Below are 19840 nucleotides of genomic sequence, written 5' to 3' on the forward strand. Positions count from 1 at the left end.
GACCCTGGCGTTTGATTGGAGGATTGGCCGTCATTCTGACAATAGCCTTCATCGGTTTGTGTGATGTAGTTTACTGCAAAATCATCCATAGGATATTGACTAAAACGTGTTATGCGAATATAGTACTTGATTTTTCAAGCTAGTATTTTAAAATACCCTAAGGTTAATAAACCAAAACACCTACATTAAGCCATTTTATAGTCATTTTAGATAAAAAAAGTATAATTTGAATCATATTTTTAATTAATCAAAGTACAATGGATTCTAATTATGTAAAATTATATCTAACGATAATAATTCACTTAATTTAAGAATAATTGCTCAAATTATGCAAATTAATGCAATGCAAAAACAATTTGTGACCCTGGACCACAAAACCAGTCATAAGGGTAAATTTTTTAATTCTGATACATTATACATCTGAATAAATAAGCTTTCCATTGATGTATGGTTTGGTAGGATAGGATAATATTTGGCCGAGATACAACTATTTGAAAATCTGGAATCTGCGAAAAATAAATATTTTTTTATAAATATTGAGAAAATCGCCTTTAAAGTTGCCCAAATGAAGTTCTTAGCAATTCATATTAGTATTACTAATCAAAAATTAAGCTTTTATATACTTAAGGTAGGAAATTTACAAAATATCTTCATGGAACATGATCTTTACTTAATGTCCTAATGATTTTTGGCATAAAAGAAAAATGGATAATTTTGACCCATACAATGTATTGTTGGCTATTGCTCCAAATATACCCCAGCGACTTAAAACTGATTTTGTGCTCCAGGGTCACAAAGATTCAGCGCAATGACTAAAACACACTGACAGTTTGATAAAAAGAGAATATTTTATTTTAACAAGAGTTTAGACAATACAGACAGATGCTTGACTTGTCTGAAACATGAATTCCCTCGTTCGTACTCGAGTCAAAACATGTTTAACACAAGTTACGCACTATACATGAACACTACAATAAAAAAAAAAAAGTTGTAAAACCAATTTGTCTGAATGGAAAACAGAAAATCAATCTGAACTGCAGGTTTGTCTGCTTCAAGTATAATAGAGCAGAATATTTCTTTATTATTTCTTGAAACGCAATTTCGGAAAAGCCTGTGTGCTCGTATTCGAACCAGAACAAAACCCTGAACTCAAACACACGGCTCTTATCCGCAATGATTATTAAGGGGAATACGTATTAGTTGGTCTGTACACAGATGACTGTCTGCATGATGGTCTAGCAATCGCTCGTTCAAAGACTTGGGCTTAACATGTCAGATTTTACACCAATTAACAATCCCAATGTAATAATTACTGTAGCAGAAACCCTTTATGTACAAAACGAAAGAAACACATGATGAACTGAAAACACTATACAACAGCAGTTACAGATAACCATGAGGAGAACCAGGAACAGAGAGAGAGAGAGAGAGAGAGAGAGGTGCAGAGAGATGGGTCGGGGTCGCTAGAGTCGTCCGATTCAGATGTGTCCTCCCGTCTGTTGCTGGAAAACGTCAATTGTGTCTTCATCCTCCATTTCCAACTGCGGAAGAACAACATGAGGTCATTTATTATTCACTATTATTAATAAACACAAGCGATGTGAGGTCAGTAGAGAGCCACATGAGGACACCTCTTTCAGAATTCCCAAGACTTCCCGTTGACTGTGAAATTGACACCTATCTGCTGTAATTACAGTTCACTCCTATCCCATGATGCAGCTGCACAATGATGCTGTCAAGCCAGATTTATTCAGTGGGTGAGATGCAGTCTATTATGTTTGGAAAAAATTGGTTTTCTTGCCTTAATGTTCATCTGAGAGCACACATGACGCCTGCTCTTTCTAAATCAAACAACAAAAGCTTTAAAGTCAACATGAAATGCATTTAACTTCCAATCTGAGAAAACAAGAGCAGGACTTTATCCACCAGCATTTGATTGGATCATAAAAAGTGGCCTACGATATGGTTTTTCTATGATAATACAAACTGGATTCTGATTATTATACTAATTTCATACTGTAATAAACATTAACATTGTTTTTAAATGGCCATAAATGAAAAATTAGATGTTCGTAAATTAGGCAGTACAAGAAACACTACAATATTATTGAATTTTATATACATTTATATTTGTAATGTGTATATATATATATATGTGTGTATATATAATAAAATATTAATAATATAAAACACATACACACATATAAATACTAGTGCTGTCAAATGATTAATCGTGATTAATCGCATCCAAAATAAAAGTTTTCGTTTGCATAATGTGTGTGTGTTCTGTGAATATTTATTATGTATAAATAAATACACACACACACACACACACACATACAGAATATATTTAGAAAATATTTACATGTCTATCTTTATATTCATATAATTTATATCGTCAATAAATACATTTAATATAAAAATAAAATTTCTCTAAATATATATATATATATATATGTATCTGTGTGTATTTATATATACGTAATAAATATACACAGTACACATACATATATTATAAAAACAAAAACTTTTATTTTGGATGCGATTAATCGTTTGACAACACTAATAAATAAATAAATATAAACATATAAATAAATATATATATATATATATATATATATATATATATATACACACACACACCTTTCCCATGAAGCTGCTTTGAAGCAATATTGTGCAAAGGGCTACACAAACTTGAATCGAGCTGAATATAAAAATATATTTTAATTACAAATTTCATTGCAGTAGCTGTTGGGAAGGAACCCACGTAATTATCGTGAAAACAATGCAATTAGGCTTCATTTTCTTAATGTTTTTAACAATGCCATTAAGCATTATTTTAATGAGCTCAATATTCACAAACAGGTTTTATGAGCTTTGCCTTTTCCTTCACAATGAACAGGGTTAATCTGGACTCTGTGTGTCTAAAAACACCTGCACACGCCACACCTGTGCAGAGGGACGTCACCATTAGAAGAAAAGGTGGACACAGAGTGAAAGGCAGTGATGTCATACCTGTGCGGGCGTGTCTGTTTCGTTAATCGGCTGTCCGTCAAACCGGAATCGAATCTGCCTCATCGTCAGTCCCTGAAAACACAAGCGCACATCAGTCCGATGATTCAGGAGCTATATATATATTCACTGCACTATATATACTTATACTTTCAGTTTTCATTTTCATTTTAGTAAAACATTTAGTACGTTTATGTGCTTTTGACATTATTATTATTTTTATTATTACTTTATTTTTCAGTTTTAGTTTTTATTTATTTACAGTTTGTAAATGTTGTGCTTAAACTTAAAGAAAATTAGAAATGTTGCCTTGACAACTAACTGAAATTAAGTTTCATCTAATATTTATATTTTATTTTAGCTTTATTTGAATTAACATTGTTTTTTTTATATAAATATACTTATATATATATAGTTAATGAACCCTGCTGAAAACAGAATAAATATTGAATTACAAATGAATTTGACCGTTTTTTTTTTTTTTTAATGAATCAATTGGCAACTTAGTCTCAAAAGACGTTATTACGCTCAAAATTGTACTATTATTTATATACTGCTATAGTTTTTTATTAATATTTTGGACTAACTTTTATTTCTACACTTTCATTTTCATTTGAGTTTCATTTTAGTTACGTTTTAGTAAATTTGTTATATTTTAGTTACATTTTATTAATTGTCACGTCCTTTTTATTTTTTTTAATTTTAATTCTTACTATTTAGCTTTATTTTTTTATAATTTTTTTTACAGTTAATCATTTTGTTGCTTTGACTTTAAATCAAAATTCGAAATGTTGCCTTGACATCTAAGTGAAATCAAGTGTTTCATCAAATATTTATATTTTAGTTTAGCTTTATTTGAATTAACAAAAAACTTTTTTAATAGTTTTAGTTAACAAACTCTACTAAAAACCAAATAAATCCTGAATCCTGAATGAATCACTCAATTAGACTGGTTATTTTTAATGAATCGCCTGGCAACTCCAAAGACGTTAAAACGCTCAAAAGCAACATTAAAATGCTAATCTGAAGGTACGTCCACAGCATCCGACATCTCAGCGGACGTCCCACCCCTAAAAGGGAGTTCAAAGTCTGAGATAAAGACGGTCGATCAGCTGAAACCTCAAGCCTTCATATTTATTTTCCGCTGCTGACAAGGATTTCCTGACGTCTGAATGAACATGAACCTCAGGGCAGGGACGCTTCCTTCCCCGCGCGCCAGTAAACGCTGTCCTACTTCTGCCTGTGAAACTCACAGCCCCACAATGAGATTAAACCCTCCGCCTCTGCCAGGAAAACATGTTAGTGACCTAAAGATCACGCGTCTCCTCGCGGAGCATCTTAACCTCGTGTGTTTACAGCGCTGTTAATAAAGCCTGCTTGTGCACATGGACATGAAGACTGCATGGACTTCTGATGAGATGAACGGAGTCAAACTGAGCAGAAATGGTGATCAAGCATCTCTTTCTTTGTCATACGTGAACATTAGAGTCATTGTTCTCTCTCGAACCCTCTCTGACATGGAAGAAAGCTTGGGCCGGACGCGCAGGACCATTAAGCAGACATGAGGGAGTGATAAAGCCAGCAGACGGTAAGCCTGTTGAGGAAATACAGGGATGCGCGAGTGTTTATTGATCAGACTGAAGAGCTTTTGTGCAGATGGCCGTAACGTCTTACAGACTGAGCACTGCTGCAACCCATCGGACACATTCACACTCAGGTTAATACTTGGAAAAATTTACTTAATTCAAAAGTAAAATACGTTTTCATTCCACGCTGATAGACATTTGCTCTTGTTTTAAACATAAACTTGCTTAATTTTATTCAGTTTTTCAGAAAACAAGACTTCATATCCTCATTTTGCTTCTCACGTAAATGTATCTTGATTAAGGACGTTTAGATATTTTTATTGGAAGACAAGATGTTCATTTTTTGCAGCGTGTGCAACATTTAATGCCACGACTTTATCAGTTTAAGACTTTCTGCTCTGATTTAATAAATTTTTAAGGTCTTAATTTGCGAAATGGTCAGTTGAAAAACATGTTATGATGTTATGATATCTTCAAAACATGTTGTGCCACTGTTGAACTGTTTTGTGATACTGAAATGAAATATTCTCCAAAACTGGAAAAATAAAGGGAAATTATATACAAATCATACATGCAAATGCAGATTTGAGGTGAAAAAAAAAAAAAAAAAAGAACTGGCTAGTTTTTTTTTATGAAATGAGGAAACATTTTGCTAAATTAATCAATTTGAATTTTTTTTAAATGACACCTTCGGGTTGGTGTATTTTAGTCATATATAAACAGTGTTTTAATGTATGTACAGCTTACAATGTAGATGGGTGTTGCTGTTTTTTTTTTAATAAGATTGTTCTGGGATTTGCTCATTTCTTTTCTCTTTTTGTGTTGTTTTTGTATGCATGAGTTGGTATGTTGCCTTGTACATTTTTTACACAAACATCTTTTTTGTATAATAATAATTGCAATTTAATTATTTAAAAAGTGCTGTTTCTGCTTAGAATTTACCAAAATGTCATTTCTAAACCCTGTTCATTATATTTCACATAGTTGCACTGTATTATTGTTGTTGGTCTTTTGTTGACAAAGAGGTCAAATTCTATTGTAGTTCTTCAATATGATTGAAATTACGAACAGCTTCTGTATTTTGGGCACAACAGGACTACAAAAAGCTGTCGTGATGGTAAGTTTACAGTCTTGTAGCTGATACAAGCTCACATAGGAGAGTGTGTGACTTCATTTAACATGATTGATGGATGTGTGTGTGTGTGTGTGTGTGTGTGTGTGTGTGTGTGTGTGTGTGTGTATGTGGCTGGCCGTGACCTCACCTGTCTCTCACAGTAGGCCTTCATAAGCTTGCTGAGGGGTGTGTGTCTCTTGATTTTAAACTGGACCACTGACCCGTCCTGTCCCGCCACCTTCAGATTGATGTGGTCGTTGTTCTCTGTCTTTACCCCCTCCTGAGAAAACAAAAACACATATGTACAAACGTAAAAGTTTATGAGATATTACATCATTATTCCTTGCATATTTTATGAACACATTTCACTTGCAATGGTTCAATTAAATTATTTATGGACATATTGGTCAATCACTACACAATATCCACATAAAATACTGTAATATTCTAAATAATGGCTCAGTCATCTATAATTTATCAATAGGAGTGCTGTTTGTAGTTTGATGATTAAAACAGAAAGTGAATTCATGTTATAATCACATGATAATAACATGAACAGGGCAAGCCAGAGGCTAACATGTGACTTTCACAGTCAGCACAGACACTAATTTATATCCTCTAACTATCTGAGGTACACAATATGACATGGTCTTATGAAAAAAATCATAATTTTCATTTTGCATATGAATGCTGTCCATCACAAACCTGACAAAAATGACCAAAGGAACCTATACATGATCTAAAAATAACTAGTTTCCAGTCATTGTGCATGTCTCTCCAAATAAAACAGCATCATCTTTTTATGTTTGAAAATCCACTACAATAATAAACAAGCACGTGCATGCTCATCTCTGTGGTGGTTATTTGTGGCTTTGAGTTTTATTAGCATCATTGTGCACGAGCTGCAGTGTTTCACGTGATGAATGGATTCAAATGTGAGCATCAACTCACATCAACTCAAACCAACAGAGAAATAGTTTCCATCAGGACTTAGTCAACAAATACTCATAGTTATCGCGCCTAACGCGTTTCTGTCAGCACTAAACCTGATATAAAACTCATTTGACCGCATTTTCTCCTTGATATTTTAATTTGAACGCGTCTGCGTGTGTCGCGCGCGGTGTGAGCTCTTCACGCGCGTTCACACGTCTTCTTCCGGTGTTTCTAAAGCGGCAGTTACAGTATTTATCCACTACGCGCGATATTTCACATTAAAAATCAAACCATCTGCGCACTTGCGTGTTTTCGCGAGGCCTCGCGCGCTAACTAACAATAAATAATCCCTTCGTTTTTAAACGCCACTCACCTTGGGTTTCTCGTCGGCCATGGTTATTGTATTTGCGCTTCTCTACGCCGCCACACAAAGACTCCGCGGGGACGCGCACGTCCGCGCCCCCGATTAAAAACAGCCGCGGCGTGCGCGATCCCGAGCGGCGAGTCCGTTGACCGCGCTCCGTCGCGATTGGCCAGAGCGGGGTCACGTGATGCCATGCGCGGGACCGAGGAGCCGGGGGGGAAACATGCACGCGCATTCGTGCACAATGTCTTTTCTTGAAAAAAAAATGTTGGACCAAATATGAACAGAAATAACACAAAATGATTATTTTATAGTGGATATCATATATAAACAGACATATGAGACGGACATCCACGAGAATGGTGTGGATTGAGTGTTAATTGTGTTGATTCTGAGGGAATGATCCAGTTCTCCTCACACTGGACTGAAGGAGAAGGGAAGCCATTTTGTTCTTTATGTATTTCACAGATCAAACTGAACGTACCTCGGCCATTATTTATTAATAATTCTAAAACAGTGAGAGGGAACTACAGCTAATAGGTGATATAATTTACACTAAGATCATGCTGAACCTCTTATGAGAAACATTTTATCCCAATGAAATGACAGTAGGGTTTATATATTGGACAGTACATAAAACAGCATAGTATTTTAAAGAAACACTGCAATCTGTATTGAACGTTTTATTTTATTTTTAGAAAACAGCATATTAAAAAAAAAAAAATCGAAACTAAAAATTAAAAAATATCCTATGAGAAGTAAGGGAACAGTGTTAATTATATTGGTAATGACATACTAGAACAGTGTTTTTTATTTAATTTATTTTTTAAATTTAATTATTATTATTATTATTTTTTTTTTTGCCTTTACAAACACTGACCCTAATTTTAAGCTAGAACAGATCATATTAAAACATATAACATTTTTGCATCTTATAATTAAATATTACTTCATGTTCATTAAATGTTTTACAGTCTATGATTCAAATAGCAGAATTGTCCTCGGACCACTGCAATACTTTCACGGGCCTGCAGGGGTCCAGAGGACAACGCCATACGGGGATTGTTAAAATTATTTAAAAAACAAAAGTCTTATTTTTACTCCTTTATTCGATGCTCAATGGAAACATGAAAACGTTTGTGAATGGCATGTTTTGTCATAATAATGTTTTGCTAATAATTCTGCAACAATTGGCACTTCGTAATAAAAGTGGAAACCAATATAAAGCGCATTATAGAAAAGAAAAAAAAAGTACCAGGTACTGTACCCAGTGGAACCGTACCGTGTCGTACCATGCAGTGGAAAAACGCCGTTATATACCAGTTTATTGCGCTGCTTAATTAAGTGTCGATTGGTATTTTGCTCAGGCGTTCAGTGAGTCGTACTAACCGCGCAGGCATCAGGGGTCCTTCAGACTCATGGCGCTCGATTCTGAGCGCTGAGTGTATTGAATATAGTTTAGATCATACAGCTGTATAAAATTATACTTTCTCTATTATTCGGGAGGATTTAATATCTCAGTGTTATGGAGGAGGTGGATGTAGAGCCCAGTACCACGGTAACTGCTGATTTGAACTCTTTCATCTGTTCATAATATTAATGTACGGTACAAGTATTTATATGCGAAGAATACGAATGTGGGGCATTTATAAAGTAGCTCTGAGGTGTTACCATGGTATCTGAAGGTAATATTCTGATACTGTGATATATACTGTTGCGCTAAATTATTATATTTATATACCATAGTACTCCAAAGTATTTAAATATACCATGGTGAGTGTGTGTGTGTGTGTGTGTGTGTGCATTACTAAAATTAAATGCATAAAAATGTTATTTATATATTTATGCTTAAGATAAAATGTCATGTATTCTACACACACACACACACACACACATATATATAATTGATCATGTTTCTTGCAGGTCATTCCCGGCGCTGGACTTCATCAGAAGCACTTGGGTTTTGAATGGGGTCCTGGAGATCTGTTAGTGTATGAGACAAACTACAAACTGCAAGGTATTCACATCCACACTGGAAAGACTCTTGACTCTGTTAATGTGTGAACGAGGGATGAGGAAGTGAAGGCTGTCAAATCCTCATCAGTGTGTTGTGTTTCTGCTCAGGTCCGAGGTCTGCAGGCTCTCTGTTCGTCCACATCGTGAGGAAAGATGAAGACATCTGCTCTCCCATCCTGCGCAAACTCTTCAACGAGTCCCATCTCATCTTCGTGGGGCTGCAGAAAATCAAAGAGGACGTGCCCAGCAAAAACAAGAAGTCGCAGTGAGTCCTCATGCCTGACAGTGTGGAAGAACGTGAAAGCAGACACGCGTCTGCTGAGATGATCTGATGTGTCCTTGTCTCCTGCAGGTTTGTGAGCATCAGTAAGAACTACAGGTCTGTGATCAGAGCTTGTATGGAGGAGCTGCAGCAGAACGCAGGTAAACATCACACGTCACACACGAGGAAGATGAAGCTTTCGATCAGCTGATCGCGTTTTCTTTCTCTTTTCAGTTTCAACACAAGATGGTTCTTTAGCGTCACAGTATGGAGATCAGGTACTGTACATTACACGGGCTAAGATCGACATCGAATCAAAACTGACTGATATATTGTATTTGTATGAGCAGAGCAGGGTATTTTAATGTTTAATTGTCTGATAATTTATATGCAGTTTCAGTTTCATTCTAATCAGTGTTGGTATTGTTAACTAAAATTATCAAAAAACATTTTCGCTAATTGAAATAAAACAAAACTTCAACTGAATGAAAATTAGAAATGTTGCCTTGGCATTTAATAGAAATAAAATAAGTGTAAGTTGCAGTACTAAAATGACCAAAACTAAAACTTAAATAAAAATAAATAAACATTTAAATTGAAATATTAAAAGAAAAACAGCAAAAACAAAATTATTAGAAAAAAATACTAAAAGAACAGATTTTGTAATGATTTTTATTTAGGATGCTTTGTTTTATAATAAATCATTTGCTCACAACAATGAAAACATAATTTCTATGCATTCTGAATGTTATATGCTTTATTATGTAAAGATAAATTAACGTTTAGACTAGTGCTGGGCGGTATGACCAAAAATGTATATCACGGTATTTTTCAAAATTATACCGGTTTCACGGTATATGACAGTATTTTTTTTTTCCATGCATGATCGGGTGTTAACCACATTTTCTACTGATTGAGAGAGGAAAAACTGCAGTAGATTGACTTAGAATGCCCTATTTTACTGTCATGATGAGCGAATATTGTAGAAAAATTCCACACTAAATAGTGACTAAACACGACCCATTAATACATGTTAACCAGGAGTCATTCTCATTTATAATCGCGACATCGTCTGATAAAATCAACATGCATCTAACGTTATACTAAAGATGCTATGCGGTGGTTTTGGCTATATTTTTTGTCTCATGCAGCGCACTGGCTGCGTCTGAGTAAACAAAAAAAAAAAGTGCATAATATTAACAGACGAACTATGCTCATATTTATAATTCCAAACAGTCGCGGTACGGCCAAATGAATGCGGTGCTTCTCTGCCGCTCGCTGCACAGAACAGACGCAGAGAGACGCGACGCTGCGCTGGGAGTCAGATCTTGCGCTCGCGGGGCAGCACTGGCGACATCTTCCAACTGAACCATAGCTAAGGTTTATCCAAAACATTCGCTAGGTTTGTCAGTTTGTATATTCTATGGAAAAAAAGCCGCTAAAAGGGTCTGAAAGTTGCTAAATATAGTGCTAAAGTCACGCTCGTGTGTGTGAGACGCGGGAGCTGGTGGCGGCGCGCGGTGGATATTGTGGATGAGTTCTTCTGTGTCATCACGTTCTACTAGTTCTACAGCTTCAGAACTTTCACGCTTAGTAACACCAAAGACTATAGGTAACACATACAGCTGCGTTCTTGCCACAATGCAATAGTGAAAAGAGACCCCTCTCAAACAGTGTCGCGTTCCGAACGATATTTAAATAATACCGGTATTGCGGTATTTTAAAAATTCATATCATAAGAAAAATAAACACCGGTATTCGGTATGAACCGGTATACCGCCCAGCACTAGTTTAGACTACTACAACCATAAAAATGCCTGCATTCTTAATATTATTTTACATGCTTTATTTTATAAAAAGTTTGTTAATAGACTATGATTGTAACAATAAAAACAATATGCATGCATTCTAAATATTTTATATGCTTTCTAAAGATAAATTAATCATTAATTCCAACAATAAAAACATATTCATGCATTCTGAATATTAAAAAAAAAAAAAAGCAAATGAATAAAAAGTTATAAAAACAATGATACATTTTTCTAAAGGTAAAAATGTCTTTATTTTTTATTGTTCTGATTCTGAAACGATTTTTCTGACATAACAAAGGTCACATGAGCAGAGAAAAATAAGATCATAATTTATCAAACCCTGATGGATAAAGTCAAGTCCTATCCTCATGATTTTCAACCTAATGTTCTGTTTGACTCAAAAATACATCAAATTACTGAAGTTAAACATTTGTCTGATCTCTCTAGGTCTCTATTCTCTTGGCGATCGAGCTCATATGGAACTTGTGTGAGGTTCTCTTCATCGACGCAGCTCCAGGTAGAGATGTCTAAAACTGTCAGAAACCTAGGCCGTTTCTCAAACGGAAGGCTGCATCCTCCGGAGGTCGCATTTGCAGGCTGCATACGTCATCAAGCGTGATTTCAGTTAACTGAGCATTACATTCGTGAGTCAAAAGCATATTACAACAATTTACACTTACCTAAGAACAATGGTCAAATTTATAACTGTTAATATTCTAAAATAAGATTTTCTTTATGACGTATGCAGCCTACAAATGCGACCTCCGGAGGATGCAGCCTTCCGTTTGAGAAACGGCCCTAGATTCGAGCAGGCCATTTGATCCTAGTTTTTCTGACTTGATTTTGTTGCGATGTTGCAGCCGGATCTCTGTTGCTCCACCTGCTGGATTGGGTGCGTCTGCACAAGTCGGACGTGGACACGAGAGCGCGAGAGGTGTTACAGAGCGACAGCCCCGCACTGCATCAGTCCTACTGGGACGTGGTATGAAACACATGACCCCTGACCTCCAGAACATCTGAACGTCATCATCTGTGTCCTTACGTGTGTGTGTGTGTGTGTGTGTGCGTGCAGGTGATCAGTTTAGTCCTGCAGGGCCGTACGGATGAAGCCCGTCAGGTGCTGTCCAAACGGGCATCTCTGCGGGCGGAGAGCAGCTCTGTGTTCAAACGCATGGACGGCCTGTTACAGACCATGCCCATATTTAACGTACGTACATCAGGACACAACATGCATCTGACACACAAGAGCTTATTGCTTATATAAACATTGTCGCTATAAAAAATTGCTAAAATTGAACTCTGCATGTGTGTTTGTTGGTGCAGCCCTCAGGCACTCAAACACTGACCGAGTTTGATGTCAAATGGAGACACTGGCACGAGGAGTGTGACCGCTGTCTCCAAGACAACACCTTCGCTAGCAACCGTCACCTGGAGACCATCTGCAAGGTGAAGAGTCCCGACCTCTGATGAGCTCTGATCGAGTCTGCTGAGAGCACGTGATCCTGACTCTGTCTGTCTCTGTCAGATCCTGGTTGGTGATGAGGACACGTTACTGGAGCAGAAGGAGCTGCTGAGCACCTGGTATCACTTCCTGGTCACACGGCTGCTCTTCACTCACCCTACAATCAAACCGCCCGATCTGCACTACTACGCACAAGTACAGACAACCAGTTATATATCAGTGTCACTGAGATACAGTTCTAGTTTATGTTAATATTTTTAATCAGTTTTTAATTTTTAGATTTTATTTTCTTTTTATTTATTTTTTAATTGTCTATCTAGTTTTTATTTAATTTTTAGTTAGTAATTTTAGTATACAGTGAGGGGGGGGAAATTACTTGATCCCCTGCTGATTTTGTACGTTTGCCCACTGACAAAGAAATGATCAGTCTATAATTTTAATGGTAGGTTTATTTTAACAGTGAGAGACAGAACAACAACAAAAAAATCCAGAAAAACGCATTTCAAAAAAGTTATAAATTGATTTGCATTTTAATGAGTGAAATAAGAATTTGATTTAGTACTTGGTGGCAAAACCCTTGTTGGCAATCACAGAGGTCAGGCATTTCTTGTAGTTGGCCACCAGGTTTGCACACATCTCAGGAGGGATTTTGTCCCACTCCTCTTTGCAGATCCTCTCCAAGTCATTAAGGTTTCGAGGCTGACGTTTGGCATCTCAAACCTTCAGCTCCCTCCACAGATTTTCTATGGAATGAAGGTCTGGAGACTGGCGGCCACTCCAGGACCTTAATGTGCTGCTTCTTGAGCCACTCCTTTGTTGCCTTGGCCGTGTGTTTTGGGTCATTGTCATGCTGGAATAGCTATCCACGACCCATTTTCAATGCTTTGGCCCTAACGGTACATGGCCCCGTCCATTGTCCCCTTGATGCGGTGCAGTTGTCCTGTCCCCTTAGCAGAAAAACACCCCCAAAGCATAAATGTTTCCACCTCCATGTTTGACGGTGGGGATGGTGTTCTTGGGGTCATAGGCAGCATTCCTCCTCCTCCAAACACGGTGAGTTGAGTTGATGCCAAAGAGCTGGATTTTGGTCTCATTTGACCACAACACTTTCACCCAGTTCTCCTCTGAATCATTGGCAAACTTCAGACGGGCTGTACATGTGCTTTCTTGAGCAGGGGGACCTTGCGGGCACTGCAGGATTTCAGTCCTTCACGGCGTAGTGTGTTACCGATTGTTTTCTTGGTGACTATGGTCCCTGCTGCCTTGAGATCATTGACAAGATCCTCCCGTGTAGTTCTGGGCTGATTCCTCACCGTTCTCATGATCATTGAAACTCCACGAGGTGAGATCTTGCATGGAGCCCCAGACCGAGGGAGACTGACAGTTATTTGTTTCTTCCATTTGTGAATAATCACACCATCTGTTGTCACTTTCTCACCAAGCTGCTTGGCGATGGTCTTGTAGCCCATTCCAGCCTTGTGTAGGTCTACAATCTTGTCCCTGACATCCTTGGACAGCTCTTTGGTGTTGGCCATGGTGGAGAGTTTGGAATCTGATTGATTGATTGCTTCTGTGGACAGGTGTCTCTTATACAGGTAACAAACTGAGATAGGAGCACTCCCTTTAGGATCTGTATAACCTTACACCTGTTACCTGTATCAAAGACACCTGGGAGCCAGAAATCTTGCTGACTGATAGGATAATACTTACTTCACTCATTAAAATGCAAATCAATTTATAACTTTTTAGCAATGCATTTTTCTGGATTTTTTTTTTTTTTTTTTGTTATTCTGTCTCTCACTGTTCAAATAAACCTACCATTAAAATTATAGACTGATCATTTCTTTGTCAGTGGGCAAACTTAAAAATATTATTTGATCCCCTGATGATTTTGTAAGTTAAACTAAATTATGTAAAATATAAAGTTTTATTTATTTTTTTTATACTATTTACTGTTTGATTTTATTTTAGATAAAGTTTATTTTTAATAATTAGTTTATTTTTTTCCTTATATATATTTTATTTTTCATTTTTGGAGTTGTTTATTATTATTTTATTACAATTCTTGCTTTGGCAACTAGCTGAAATAAAATAAGTTAAAAATAGTAATATTTTATTTCAGTTAATGTTTATTTTTATATTTATTTTAACGTTTTCCTTTTAAAGTTTTAGTACTTTTTGTTTGTTTGTCATTTTTAATGATTTGTTTTTATTTGTCTATAGTTTTCTTCTATTTGTCTGTAGTTTTTTATTGCTTTTATTATTGTTTATTTATTTATTTTTATTTTGGTTTATTATGGTTATATTAGTAAATGAAAATTAGAAATGTTGCCTTGACAACTATTATTTTAATATACATTTCAGTTAGTTTTTCATACTTTGAATTTTTATTTTTATATATAAAATAATCAAGTTAAATAAAAATTCTAATTGTTGCTTTGACTACTAACAGAATAAAATTGTTTATGGTTTTAGTTTAAGCCAACTATAATAACCCAGCATGCAGCACAAGTAAAGCTGCCTGATATCATACAAACAGCTGACAATTAGTCATGATATCTGAAACTTGATTTGATAGATTCCTCTGTGAATAAATCTATAAACTCCAGCTGTCCAGCTCCATATGTCATACTGACCTTGTGCTTGTGTCGCAGTCAAGCATGAACATGTTTCTGGGTCCGCGGGCGTCTCCGGAGCCTCTGGACATCATCCTGCTGTCAGCCTTTGAGTTTGACCTGCATCAGGTGATCAAAGACTGCAGGTGCGTTAACACTCTCAGTACAGACACGCATTCAGAAGAAGAGTCTGAATCCTCCAAACTAACTCAGACGTTTGATGTTTCTGCAGCATCGCGCTCAATAACTGGTGGTTCGTGGCTCACCTGACGGACCTGCTGGATCACTGCAAACTTCTGCAGTCGCACAACCTCCAGTGCGTATCTCACATCAGATCAAGCCTTCAGATCTGACAGACATTTAGAATGTCAGATTTCTTGCCCATAAAAAAAAAAAAGTCACATTTTCCATTCATATATGTAAATGAACTAAACATACAGACTCCTGTGGCTCTTTGAGAAGGTTTTGGTTGATGTGATGCTCATAACTCTGTTCTGGTTTTGTGTTTTTTGTAGTTTTGGGTCTAATCTGCGTGAGTTTCTGGTTTTGGAGTATGCCTCAGGTCTCTTCTCGCATCACAGGTGATTAAAACCCATTATTTATCTGAAGTGTTCAATCTCATGAAAACAGGTCTAGATCACACTTTACCCTAAAAGAAAAATAAGAAATTATATTTTCCAAAAAAATATTTTTATCAAGTTATATAGTAACTTTCATGACACACAAATTTCCCCATCATTGTAAAGCATTATTTTCTGTATGCAAAATATAAATAATTATTAAAAAGTATATTTAAACTATTAAATGGTTACACAATTATTAATTAATATATTGAGTAATATTTTAATATTTTATATAATCTTTAGATAAATTTAAATAGTTAGATATAGTTCATATAATGAACATAAATTAATTAATATAAATTTGTTAATGTATAATTTAATTTAAATATTAAATAAAAATTTATTACATTTAAATTATATATTATTTTATTAAGTTAGTTACTTATATTTTGTCAATAAATAGTGTATCATTATATATATATATATATATATATATATATATATATAAACACAATTATTTTTATTTACTATATATATATTTTTTAATATGACTCACATATTCTTGACTCTGAGTGAATCTTGATTTACCCAGTAATCGGATCTAATAATGAACTGCTCAGAATAATGTATTTATCATATATGCGTGTGTGTGTTAGTCTGTGGCAGCTGGCGGTGGATTATTTCGATCACTGTCCTGAGTTCGGTCGTGTGTATCTGGAGCTGCAGATCGAGAGAGTCCCACTCGACACCGAACGCAAAGCCATTAAAGTCCTGCGGATCTGTGAGGACAGACAGATGAGTGAACAGGGTGAGTGACCTCAACCCTAAGTTTCAGACTTAAACATTAAAACAGTAAACATTGTTCGCTTTACAAGACTGTAAATGAGCAGCTCATTTTGATTGAGTGCTGATAATCAAAGACTATAGAGGAAGTAAGAGTGGATCTGTGTGTTGCAGTGCGCAGTATCTGTAAGATCATGGCTAAAAGAGCTCTGAGGAACAACAGACTGGGGTCCGCTCTGTCCTGGAGCATCAGAGCCAAAGACGCTGCGTTCGCTACACTCATCTCTGAGAGGTTACACACTATCTCTCTGGCTGTCTATGCCAATATCCATAAGGTATTATATTGGCCTTTTTTCCTAACCCATGCTTTTTTTCCACAGGTTTCTTCAGGATTACAGTAACAAAGGCTCTTTCACAGATCTGGATTTGTTGGATAATCTGGGTCCCGCCATGCTGCTCAGTGACAGACTGACGTTTTTAGGTACAATATGAGCAGCCGATGCCATTTATGAGATTTATCTGAAGCACAAGATCCTCTATAATTCAGTGTGTGTCATATTTCAGTTCATACTCAGATCCATTGAACACTGCTTTCCTGCACAACTGTGATCGATTCCTCAGCCACATTCATAAAAAAACAAACAAACCGTGTTTGTCTTTCATGTAATAACTTGCTCATCAGTCATTGTTTTTGGTAAATGCACATTCAGTTTTGACTTCACTGCAAAAAAAGCCTTATCTTACTTAGTATTTCTATCTTGTTTCTAGTCAAAATGTATAGAAATTCTTAAATCAAGATGCATTTACTAGATAAGCAAAAAGATATTTTGTGACCTTGGCTGTGAAAACCCAGCTAAAATCATTTTTGGGTGATTTACTGTTTTCTACATAAAATCATTCTTCGTAAGGTAAAGAACATTCTGTGAAAATGTAACCTAGATATCATTAATATTGACTAAGACCACATCAAAGATTTAAATCATAGTGAAATTAATGGTTGAAATCAAAACTTTGATGCTTTTTATCTCATCATTAGATTTTGAGACTTAAGTCTGGATTTCACAGAGAGGGTCACAGTCTTGTTTCCTGAGGGGGGAAAAAAAACTAAATTAAGTGTTTTACTTAAAACAAGTAAAAGAAAAAAAAAAGGTACTCTTAAATAAGATAAATTTGATTATTTTTCTTACCCCACTGGCAGTTTATTTTACTTATTTTAAGCAAAATGCACTTAATTTAGTTTTTTTTTTTTTAAATAAAAAATGTAAATTATTTGTTTTTTTAAGTGTTCAGCTTTAAACCATCCAGTCGTCATGTTGCATATGTAAAAATGATTTCTAATGCAATTTCATATTGTCTTTTAAGGTCTTTTAACCATGAGATGCATGACTCTGTGTTTACAGGAAAGTACCGTGAGTTTCACAGGCTTTACGGTGAGAATCGGTTCTCAGATGCAGCCAAACTCCTGCTGTCCCTCATGACGGCAAAGATCGCTCCACGCAATCTATGGATGACGCTGCTGACCGACGCGCTGCCGCTGCTGGAGCAGAAAGAGGTCAAGACAGACAACTCATGCTTTACAGTCACATTTTACCTCAGTGAAGAAATTCATAGGACCAATGAACATTTATCTTCCAAACTTCAACATTTTAAGCTGATTAATTTAGATCAAAAGGCTTTTAAGATCATTTCCTTCATTAAAATAGCATTGGCTAGTTTGTACTATAGCAGCTTAAACCATAAAACTTGACTATTAGTGGCGTTTCATTTAAATCACTGTGTTTGTTTGCATGTGAAGGTGATCTTCTCAGTGGATCAGACGTATGAGCTCATGTCCTGTCTGGAGGAGCTGAACTCAGGGACCAAACCAGACTCAAACCAGACAGACCAGGTACAAATCATCTACAGCATCCCAGAGAAGCTTATTATAATGTTTAGTTGTGAATTAGGTTGTTTTTCTTCTGTGTTTCAGGATGACGATATCGAGTCCACGAAGACGGAGCTCCTGCGACTGGCTCTGGCTCGTAACCTCGCCATGGCCATCGTGAAAGAGGGAACAATAGAAACATAAATACATCTGATCATCCAATCAATCACTTACAGCTGTTTTTCACTCTATTTGTGTCCTGTACATAATTCATAAACTTGGATAAAAACGTGACTTTTATAAAACTTTTTCCAGTTTTTGCAAAAAAAAACCAAAAAAACTTTTTGTCTTCCATATTCATTTATTTTGTCTTTATGAAAAGTCTTATGTTTGTTCATGCTCCTTTGAATTAGTATTTGAGTTACAGGAACTTACATAACCTATTAACTGTAAGAATTATACAGGGATGGAAAAGAATTATAAACCAACTAGTGCATTTTTATTTTATTTTTTTGGTACAAGAAACCTTACTGGCGTTATAGGTACGCATGCTTAATATGCAGGTTGCTTTAAGCCCCAGTCGCACTAACAACTACAACCATAACATTTTAACAGTCATTCTAAGAGAATAGCAAATTAATTTACATGATCAACACCGATGAACAATATCATTGGAATAATGGAGCGATATGTGACCCTGGACCACAAAACCAGTCTTAAGTCGCTGGGGTATATTTGTAGCAATAGCCAAAAATACATTGTATGGGTCAAAATGATCAATTTTTCTTTTATGCTAAAAATCATTAGGATATTAAGTAAAGATCATGTTCCATGAAGATATTTTGTAAATTTCTTACGTCTTAAGTGTATAAAAACATTTTTGATTAGTAATATGCATTGCTGAGAACTTAATTTGGACAACTTTAAAGGCGATTTTCTCTATTTTGATTTTTTTTTTGCACCCTCAGATTCCAGATTTTCAAATAGTTGTATCTCAGCCAAATATTGTCCGAGCCTAACAAACCATACATCAATGGAAAGCTTATTTATTCAGTAATTCTCAATTTCGAAAAGTTGACACTTAAGACTGGTTTTGTGGTCCAGGGTCTCACATGTCTTACTGAGAAACGATAACCACAAACAGCCAATCAGAACATTTCTTAAAAACGCGTACGCGCGCTGCAATGATGTAACTGAAGCGCGGAGTTTGAAAAAAAAAAAACCGACCGTTATCGTCCGTTGGTGCTGCTAATATAATTAATATTGAAGCTGGCGGTTTTTAACGTAAAAGGCTTTTACTGGAGAGTTGTGACTTATTGATATGACTTCACAAAACGTCGTCATTCAGATTCAGCGATGAGCAAAATGTCTGGGATTCAGAAAAAGAGGTAAATCTCACTTAAATGTGTCCTTCACCGCGGGAAAGTGAAGATTAGACACCCTCAAGTATCTCCT

General features: G+C 35.9%; 2 protein-coding genes across 2 annotated transcripts; one reads left to right on the forward strand and one right to left on the reverse strand.

Moving 5' to 3' along the window:
* Window positions 1-829: 829 nt before the first annotated feature.
* On the reverse strand, window positions 830-7175 carry sumo2b (small ubiquitin like modifier 2b). The gene is made up of 4 exons (XM_058768511.1): window positions 7019-7175; window positions 5861-5992; window positions 3016-3087; window positions 830-1541 (listed from the first exon to the last, which is right to left on the reverse strand). Exons 1-4 carry the CDS (start codon window positions 7037-7039, stop codon window positions 1479-1481), a joined length of 288 nt encoding a protein of 95 aa, XP_058624494.1. The 5' UTR covers window positions 7040-7175; the 3' UTR covers window positions 830-1478.
* A 1164-nt stretch (window positions 7176-8339) lies between these two features.
* On the forward strand, window positions 8340-19060 carry nup85 (nucleoporin 85). Its single transcript, XM_058768510.1, has 19 exons — window positions 8340-8567; window positions 8933-9026; window positions 9134-9290; window positions 9378-9448; window positions 9522-9565; window positions 11546-11615; window positions 11959-12080; window positions 12171-12305; window positions 12422-12544; window positions 12624-12755; window positions 15215-15321; window positions 15408-15491; window positions 15691-15756; window positions 16395-16546; window positions 16696-16813; window positions 16902-17002; window positions 17922-18073; window positions 18317-18409; window positions 18491-19060. The coding sequence occupies exons 1-19, from the start codon at window positions 8535-8537 to the stop codon at window positions 18587-18589; spliced, it is 1953 nt and encodes a 650-aa protein (XP_058624493.1). The 5' UTR covers window positions 8340-8534; the 3' UTR covers window positions 18590-19060.
* Window positions 19061-19840: the final 780 nt, after the last annotated feature.

This window comes from Onychostoma macrolepis, chromosome 03 (genome assembly GCF_012432095.1).
Source record: "Onychostoma macrolepis isolate SWU-2019 chromosome 03, ASM1243209v1, whole genome shotgun sequence".
In the NCBI taxonomy this organism is placed as follows: Eukaryota; Metazoa; Chordata; class Actinopteri; order Cypriniformes; family Cyprinidae; genus Onychostoma; species Onychostoma macrolepis.